The 9,650-nt window shown below is 38.9% G+C and overlaps 1 protein-coding gene across 1 annotated transcript; it reads right to left on the bottom strand.

Moving 5' to 3' along the window:
* Positions 1-5,365: 5,365 nt before the first annotated feature.
* On the bottom strand, positions 5,366-5,826 carry LOC109579105 (large ribosomal subunit protein eL21-like). Its single transcript, XM_070780392.1, has one exon. It carries the CDS (start codon positions 5,754-5,756, stop codon positions 5,424-5,426), a length of 333 nt encoding a protein of 110 aa, XP_070636493.1. The 5' UTR covers positions 5,757-5,826; the 3' UTR covers positions 5,366-5,423.
* Between the last annotated feature and the right edge of the window lie 3,824 nt (positions 5,827-9,650).

Here is a 9,650-nt window from a genome sequence, read left to right as displayed (position 1 = left end):
GGAAATGGCAACCCACTCCAGTGTTCTTGCCTGGAGAATCCCAGGGACAGTGGAGCCTGGTGGGCTGCTGTCTATGGGGTTGCACACAGCTGGACACGACTGAAGCGACTTAGCAGCAGCAGCAGCAATCCAGTTTTCCCAGCACTGTTTATTGAAGAGGTTGTCTTTGCCCCACTGTATATTCTTGCTGCCTTTGTCAAAAAACAAGATATCCATAACTGCAGGGGTTTATTTCTGGGCTTTCTATCTTGTTCCATTGGTCTATATTTCTGTTCATGTGCCAGTGCCATACTGTATTGATGACTGTGGCTTTGTAGTATAATCTGAAGTCAGGAAGGTTGATTCCTCCAGTCTCATTCTTCTTTCTCAAGACTGCTTTGGCTATACAGGGTCTTTTGTGTTTTCATATGAATTGTGAAATTTTTTTGTTCTAGTTCTGTGAAAAATGCCATTGCTAATTTGATAGGGTTCACATTGAATCTGTAGATTGCATTTGGTAGTATAGTCATTTTCACAATATTGATTCTTCCTACCCAGGAACATGGAATATCTCTCCATCTGTTTATGTCATCTTTGATTTTTTCAATAGTACCTTATAATTTTCTGTGTACAGTTATTTTGTCTACTTAGATAAGTTTATTCCTAGATATTTAATTCTTTTTGTTGCAATGGTGAATGGGATTGATTCCTTAATTTCCCTTTCTGATTTTTCATTGTTAGTATATAGAAATGCAAGTGATTTCTGTGTATTGATTTTGTATCCTGCAACTTTGCTAAATTTTCTGATTAGCTCTAGTAATTTTCTGATACTATCTTTAGGGTTTTCTGTGTATAGTATCATGTCATCTGCAAACAGTGAGAGCTTTACTTCTTCTCTCCCAATCTGGATTCCTTTTATTTCTTTTTCTTCTCTGGAAGTAGCTAGAACTTCCAGAATTATGTTGAGTAATAGTGGTGAAAGTGGACATCTTTGTCTTCTTCCTAATCTTAGGGGGAATGCTTTCAGTTTTTCTCCATTGAGAATAATGTTTGCTGCAGGCTTATCATCAGTTCAATTCAGTCACTCAGTTGTGTCCAGCCCTTTGAAACCCCATGGACTACAGCATGCCAGGCTTCTCTATCCATCACCAATTCCTGGAGCTTACCCAAACTCATGTCATTGAATTGGTGATGCCATCCAAACATCTCAGCCTCTGTCATCGCCTTCTCCCCCCATCTTCAATCCTTCCCAGCATCAGGGTGTTTTCAAATGAATCAATTATTCACATCAGGTGGCCAAAGTATTGAAGTTTCAGATTCAGCATCAGTCCTTCCAATGAACATTCAGGACTGATTTCCTTTAAGATGGGCTGGTTGGATCTCCTAGCAATCCAAGGGACTCTCAAGAGTCTTATCCAACACCACAGTTCAAAAGCATCAATTCTTTGGCTCTCAGCTTTCTTTATAGTCCAACTCTCACATTCATACATGACTACTGGGGAAAACATAGCTTTGACTAGATGGACCTTTGTTGGCAAAGTAATGTCTCTGCTTTTTAATGTGCTAAGTTGGTCATAACTTTTCTTCCAAGGAACAATCATCTTTTAATTTCATGGCTGCAGTCACCATCTGCAGTGATTTTGGAGCCCCCCCCCCAAAATAGTCTCTTATTGTTTCCATTGTTTTCCCATCTATTTGCCATGAAGTGGTGGGACCAGGTACATGATCTTAGTTTTCTAAATGTTGAGTTTTAAGCCAACTTTTTCACTCACCTCTCACTTTCATCAAGAGGCTCTTTAGTTCTTCGCTTTCTGCCATAATGGTGGTGTCATCTGCATATCTGAGGTTATTGATATTTCTCCTGGCAATCTTGATTCCAGCTTGTGATTCATCCAGTCCAGCATTTCTCATGATGTACTCTGCATATAAGTTAAATAAGCAGGGTGACAATATACAGCCTTGACTTACCTCTTTCCCAATTCAGAACCAGTCTGTTGTTCCATATCCAGTTCTAACTGTTGCTTCTTGACCTGCATATGGATTTCTCAGGAGGCAGGTAATGTGCTCTGGTATTCTCATCTCTTTAAGAATTTTCCAGTTTGTTTTGATCCACACAGTCAAAGGCTTTAGCATAGACAATGAAGCAGATGTGTTTCTGGAATTTTCTTGCTTTTTTGATGATCCAGTGGATGTTGGCAATTTGATCTCTGGTTCCTCTGCCTTTTTTAAATCCAATTTGAACATCTGGTTCTTGGTTCATGTACTGTTGAAGCCTCACTTGCAGAATTTTGAGCATTACTTTGCTAGCATGTGAAATGAGTGCAATTGTGCGGTAGTCTGAGCATTCTTTGGCATTGCCTTTCTTTGGGATTGGAATGAAAACTGACATTTTCCTGCCCTGTGGCCACCACTGAATTTTCCAAATTTGCTGGCATATTGAGTGCAGCACTTTCACAGCATCATTTTTTAGGATTTGAAATAGCTCAACTGGGATTCCATCACCTCTACTAGCTTTGTTCATAGTGATGCTTCCTAAGGCCCACTTGACTTTGCATTCCAGAATGCCAGAGCTCTAGGTGAGTGATCACACCATTGTGATTATCTGGGTTGTGAAGATCTTTTTTTGTATAGTTCTTCTGTGTATTCTTGCCACTTCTTCTTAATATCTTTTGCTTCTGTTAGGTTAATACCATTTCTGTCCTTTATTGTGCCCATCTTTGCATGAAATGTTCCCTTGGTATCTCTAATTTTCTTGAAAAGATCTCTAGTTTTCCCCATTCTATTATTTTCCTCTATTTCTTTGCACTGATCGCTCAGGAAGGCTTTCTTACCTCTCCTTGCTGTTCTTTGGAACTCTGCATTCAAATGGGTATCTTTCCTTTTCTCCTCTGCTGTTTGCTTCTCTTCTTTTCATGGCTATTTGAAAGGCCTCCTCAGACAACCATTTTGCCTTTTTGCATTTGTTTTTTCATATCATATATGGCCTTTACTATGTTGAGGTAGGTTCTTTATAGGCCCATTTTTTTAAGAGTTTTAATCACAAATCATGCTGAATTTTGTCAAAGGCTTTTTCTGCATCTATTGAGATTATCATGTGGTTTTTATTTTTCAGTTTTTTAATATGGTGTATCACATTGATTGATTTGTGCATATTGAAGAATCCTTGCATTCCTGGAATAAACCCAACTTGATCATAGTGTATGAGCTTTTTGATGTGTTGCTGAATTCTGTTAGCTAAAATTTTGTTGAGGATTTTTGCATCTATGTTCATCAGTGATAGTTCGTCAGTGATAGGCCTGTAGTTTTCTTTTTTTGTGTTGTCTTTGTCTGATTTTGGTATCAGGGTGATGGTGGCCTCGTAGAATGAGTTTGGAAGTGTTCCTTCCTCTGCAATTTTTTGAAAGAGTTTTAGAAGGATAGGCATTCACCCCTCTCTAAATGTTTGATAGAATTCTCCTGTGAAGCCATCTGGTCCTTGGGTTTTGTTTTTTGGGAGATTTTTGAACACAGGTTCAATTTCAGTGCTTGTAATTGGGTTGTTTATAATTTCTGTTTCTTCCTGGTTCAGTCTTGAAAGATTGAACTTTTCTAAGAATCTGTGGTTATCTATTTTATTGCCATATAGTTGTTCATAATAGTCTTTTATAATCCTTTGTATTTCTGCATTGTCTGTTGTAACCTCTCCTTTTTCATTTCTAATTTTGTTGATTTGATTCTTCTTTTTTTCTTGATCAGTCTGGCTAAAGGTTTGTCAATTTTGTTTATCTTCTCAAAGAATCAGCTTTTAGTTTTATTAATCTTTACTATTGTTTTGTTTCTTTTTCATTTATTTCTGCTCAGATCTTTATGATTTCTTTCCTTCTACTAATTTTGGGGGGTTTTTTGTTCTTCTTTTTACAGTTGTTTTATGGGGAAAAGTTAGGTAGTCTATTCAATGTTTTTCTTGTTTCTTGAGGTAGGATTGTATTGCTATAAACTCTCCTTTAGAACTGCTTTTGCTGCATTCCATAGATTTTGAGTTGTCATGTTTTCATTGTCATTTGTTTCTAAAAATTTTTTGATTTCACTTTTGATTTCTTCAGTAAGCTGTTGGTTGTTTAGAAATACATTGTTTACTCTCCATGTGTTTGTGTTTCTTACAGTTTTTTTCTTGTAATTGATATCTAGTCTCATGGCATTGTGGTCAGAGAAGATGCTTGATACAATTACAATTTTCTTAAATTTACTGAGGTTTGATTTGTGACCCAAGATGTGGTCTATCCTGGAGAATGTTCCATGTGCACTTGAGAAGAAGGTGTATTCTTCTGCATTTGGATGGAATGTCCTGAAGATATCAATGAGAGTCATCTCATCTAATGTATCATTTAAGACTTGTGTTTCCCTATTAATTTTCTGTTATGATGATCTGTCCATTGGTGTGAGTGGGGTGTTAAAGTCTCCTGCTATTATTGTGTTCCTGTCAATTTCTCCTTTTATGTCTGTTAGTGTTTGTCATGTATTGAGGTGCTCCTACGTTGGGTGCATAGATATTTACAATTGTTACGTCTTCCTCTTGGATTGATCCTCTATCATTACATAGTGTCCTTCCTTATCTCTTTCAATCTTTATTTTAAGGTCTGTTTTGTCTGATATGAGGATTGCTACTCCAGCTTTTGCTTCCCATTTGCATGAAATACATTTTTCCATCCTCTCACTTTCAGTTTATATGTGTCTTTAGGTCTGAAGTGGGTTTCTTGTAGACAGCATATATATGGGTCTTGTTTTTGTATCCATTCAGCCAGTCTGTGTCTTTTGGTTGGGGCATTTAATCCACTTACATTTAAAGTAATTATTGATATATGTTCCTATTGCCATTTTCTTAATTGTTTGGGGTTGATTTGGTAGATGTTTTTTTCCTCTTATATTTCTTGACTATATAAGTCCCTTTAACATTTGTTGTAAAGCTGGTTTGGTGGCACTGAATTCTCTTAACTTTTGCTTGTCTGAAAAGCTTTTTCTCTCTCCATCAATTTTGAATGAGATCCTTGCTGGGCACAGTAATCTTGGTTGTAGATTTTTCCCTTTCAGTACTTTAAATATATCCTTCCATTCCCTTCTGGCCTGCAGAGTTTCTGCTGAAACATCAGCTATTAAATGCATGGGGTTTCCCTGTATATTACTTGTTGCTTTTCCCTTGCTGGTTTTTTTGGCAATTTATTTTTTTTATTTTGGCAATATCTGGCAGTTTATTAACCAATGGAACATACTGAATAACAAACTATCTTACATCTTTCAGGAAGAAGAAACACTAGATTTGAAAACACATCACCCACTGAATTTAGACACAACATCTCTACTCAATTAAGAGAAACATTTGTACAGTCCAGGTCTTTATTCTTACACCCAACAGGCCCTACAGTCATAGGGAATGGGCTCCAACAGTTCAGGTTCCTTTCCACTGGTCCTCATGAAGTGTGTTCTCTGGGTGGAGCAGGCTGGTGCTTCAGCTGAACCCAAATCCCTTTCTCTTTGGCTTCCTTCTTTTTCTGATCATTTTCCTTCACATGATTCAGGAAGCTATCTAGGCTCTTAGAGTGCTTAATATGTTCAATAGGCACATTAATTCTCTTGGCAAGAATCTTGCCATTAACTTGTTTGTTTACAGTGATGCCAGCAGCATGCTGGGTAACATTGTAGATTCTCCCAGTTTTGCCATGGCAACATTTGTGGGGCATTCCTTTTTGAACAGTACCCATGCCCTTGATATCTACAATATCACCCTTCTTGTAGATTTGCATAGATGTGGCCAAAGGAACAACTCCATGTTTTTGAAAGGCCTAGAGAACATGCAGCAGGTGCCCCTCCTCTTTTCCTTTGTGTTGGTCATTTTGGCAAATTACTGGAAGATGGTGGTTCCAGCCGACAGGCTCCCTTGCTGCTTTTAATATTCCTTCCTTGTGTTTAGTCTTTGTTAGTTTGATTAATATGTGTCTTGGTGTGTTTCTCCTTGGGTTATCCTGTATGGAACTCTTTGCACCTCTTGGACTTGATTGACTATTTCCTTTTCCATGTTGGGGAAATTTTCAACTATAATCTCTTCAAAAATTTTCTCATACCCTTCCTTTCTCTCTTCTTCTTCTGGGACCCATATAATTCGAAAGTTGGTGCCTTTGATATTGTCCCATCGGTCTCTGAGACTATCCTCAGTTCTTTCCATTCTTTATACTTTATTCTGCTCTTCAGAAGTTATTTCCATCATTTTAACTTCCAGCTCACTGATTCGCTCTTCAGCTTCAGATATTCTGCTATTGATCTCTTCTAGAGTATTTTTAATTGTAGTAATTGTGTTGTTTGTCTCTGTATGTCTATTCTCTAATTCTTCTAGGTCTTTGTTAATTGATTCTTGCATTTTCTCCATTTTGTTTTCAAGGTTTTTGATCATCTTTACTATCATTATTCTGAATTAGTTTTCAGGTAGTTTGCCTATTCCCTCTTCATTTATTTGATCTTTCTGTATTTTTAATTTGTTCCTTCATTTGTGTAGTATTTCTCTGCCTTTTCATTATTTTTTTTACCTTATTGTGTTTGAGGTCTCTTTTTGCCAGCCTTGAAGGTTGAATTCTTTCTTCCTTTTGGTTTCTGCCCTCCTAAGGCTGGTCCAGTGGTTTGTGTAAGCTTCATATAGGGTGCGATTTGTGTTGTTTTTGTTTGTTTGTTTGTTTGTTTGTTTTCCCTCTGATGGGCAAGGCTGAGTGAGGTGGTAATCCTGTCTGCTGGGTTTGTATTTTTGTTTTGTTTGTTGTTTAGATGAGGCTTCCTGTACAGGGTGCTCCTGGTGGTTGGGTGATGCCGGGTCTTGTATTCAAGTGGTTTCCTTTGTGTGAGTTCTCAATATGTGATACTCCCTAGAGTTAGTTCTCTGGTAGTCCAGGGTCTTGGAGTCAGTGCTCCCACTCCAAAGGCTCAGGGCTTAACCTCAAAATGAGACACAGAGACACAAGGTGAGCAAATGCTGTTTGAAAAAATGGTATCAATGAATTTGGTTGATTCAAGATTGTCACAAATCTTCAATTTGAAAAAATTACATAATCTTGACTCTCCTCAGTCTTCATACTTTCCTTTCGTGAGCACTGAATGGCAAGCAATGTTCAGACTGTCCTGTTGCAGACAGATATACCTTGCAACGTATTTCACAGAGCCTGGTAATGGAGAGAAAGCATGTCTCCTGAAAGAAGATATTACATTCCTTTCCCCTCATCCATGACAGCATTGAGGCTTGGATCCCCTTTCTCTGGTCTTCACTCTCCAGAAACAAGAGACTGACAAGAGCCACTGTTCCCAGTGATCTGGTTTTTAAATTAGTACTCATTTCAGGTCACAGAATCCATCGTAGTGATCTTAAACATAGAGGAATCAGAAGGTAAAAGGGCACAAAATTCAAAGATGGAATGTAACCAACCCTATCTATCTGTCGGTCTGTCTGTCTCTGTCTCTCTCTCTCTCCTCTCTTTTGTGTCTCTTCATTCTTCACTTTCTCATTCTAGTATGTTTTTGCTTTAATCCAAATGCTCACACTCTCTCTATCCTTCCTTCACTGAAAGGCTGCACAGGTCTCCACACCCTACAGCCAATATTGACTGGCTTTCTCTGATTTTCCAGCCCATATGGGAGGAAAACATGGCTACCCTGAGCTCCTGAGTTTAAAGTCACAATTACAACTAGCACAAGAGAGGCTGAAGACTGCCTGGTCCAGCTTGAGTTACTTGCCCCATCACATGCCTGCCAGGGGCCACCCTTACAGTATTTTGAAGAGTAGCTGAGATGGGGGTTGGGGAGGGCAGGCAGAAGGGAGAGGATGAAAGGTAGACAACCTGTATGTATTACATCTGGGAAATTGCTTAAACAGAAAAAAGATTCACTTGGCTGATCACACACGTGTTATTCATTCCATGACTGTTACCAACCTAAATATGGCTTCAGTCTAGAGTGTAATAAGAAACTGGTACCTATAGCAAAATGTGTTCATTCCTCTCTTTTCAACTAAACATGAGGACAAAGGCATCAGGAGAGAAGGTGAGAAACAGTTACTCAAACGTAATTAATAATGGTTAATAATTAATAATCACCCCACCTACATACTGTGATTCTACCTTTATTTTTAATAAGCTAAAGACTCAAGGGTTGCATATTTTTCAGTGGTTTTTTTTTTTTTTTTTTTTTTTAATGTCTTTCCAAGCGTTCCACAATTATCTCTCAAATTACCCTTCAGTAGAAGCTTGAGTCTACACGGGAGTTTCTTTATTCTCTCATCACATTTCACAGCATGATCCCAGTACACCCCCAGGCTCACTCATATTCCAGTCACACAGAATGTCGTGCCCCTCCCAGACTGATGGCATATACTTATGCTGAAAGTTAGTAATTGTTTATCTGAAATTCAAATTTGACTGGCGGCACTCTATTTTTATTACTCAATCTGGCAACCCTACCCAGATCACACTCTGTGCTTTCAGACCTGCTTGTCATTGTCACACGACCCTTTCCCTTAGGTTACACTCCACCAGTCCCCTCACCTTGGCAAACTTAGCTTTCAAGAACCACCTCAAATGCCCTTTTCTCTGTAAAATCTTCCCTATTTTTCTCAGGCAGTTTAGATCATCCTGCAATATTTTCACAACTGTCTATTAAAGACTTGCAAAGTGAATTGACTCCTTGTCTTCCCTGCTGACCATGAGCTCTCCAAGAGCACTGCTGGGTCTGGGTATCTTCATATCTTCATGCTTGGTATGTAGGAGATACTTAATAAATATTTTTGATTGAATGAATTAATGAATTTTTTGGTAAATGAACTATTGCTGTGCTATGAACAGCCCTCCTACTCCTATTTTCCCACACCACACTCATTTATCTTCTAAAAACAATATTTTTCAGACCTCAGGCCATTTTTGAGTTGGAAGAAAAATCAATTGGGTGCATAAAAGCCAGCATGAAATAGAAAAGAGTGAAGTAGCATAGAGAGAGGTGAAGTGTAGCCAAATGGAACGGGAAATAGAGGGCAGCTCTAGTATAAGGCTGAATCGTGTTCTGTTAAAACACAGGTGTGTGTGTGTCTGTGTGTATGTACTAAGTTTTGGTGTAAAATGTATCTCTTATTGTAACATGATCAAAAGAGTATGAAAACCCCTACCCTGTTAGGAGCCTGACCTGTCAGTTGTGATTCTTGGCACCTCCTCAAACTTACTCAATGACTCCCAGTTTCCTCCACTCAAGGTCCTCTATAATCTGGCCCCAACCTATTGCTTTGCCCTCTCTTACCACCACTAACTCCACAAGCCATCCACCTCAGATAAATGACTTATTGTTTGCCCATCCTACCCCCCAAATGAACAAGATACACACTCTGCTTTATTAACTTTGTGTACCTTCTCCCACAGTCAGCCCTCCACCCCTGCCATCCCTGACAGCTTGTTGAGCTGTGCCCTGCAGACCACGAGGTCTGTGCTTGCCCAGCTTCAAGACCTGAGAAAGAGACTGGAGTCATCAAAAGAGATTAATGGATGGAGGAACTTACACATCTGAAGAAAGGTCCTGGAGCGACACTTCATAGTGTGCTGCAGAAAGCGGCAGAATGTGGTGGCAGTCTTCGCCAGGGGAAGAGGGGAGGGAAGTTACCAGTTATAGTGGAATTGATG

This window comes from Bos indicus, chromosome 26 (assembly GCF_029378745.1).
Source record: "Bos indicus isolate NIAB-ARS_2022 breed Sahiwal x Tharparkar chromosome 26, NIAB-ARS_B.indTharparkar_mat_pri_1.0, whole genome shotgun sequence".
Lineage (NCBI taxonomy): Eukaryota > Metazoa > Chordata > Mammalia > Artiodactyla > Bovidae > Bos > Bos indicus.
Note: the sequence above shows the minus strand (reverse complement) of the source record. Positions and strands in the feature narration are given on the sequence as shown.

Coding starts and splice junctions, on each gene's coding strand:
- LOC109579105 (XM_070780392.1), bottom strand. CDS start 5,756: ATGCAAATCTACAAGAAGGGTGATATTGTAGATATCAAGGGCATGGGT.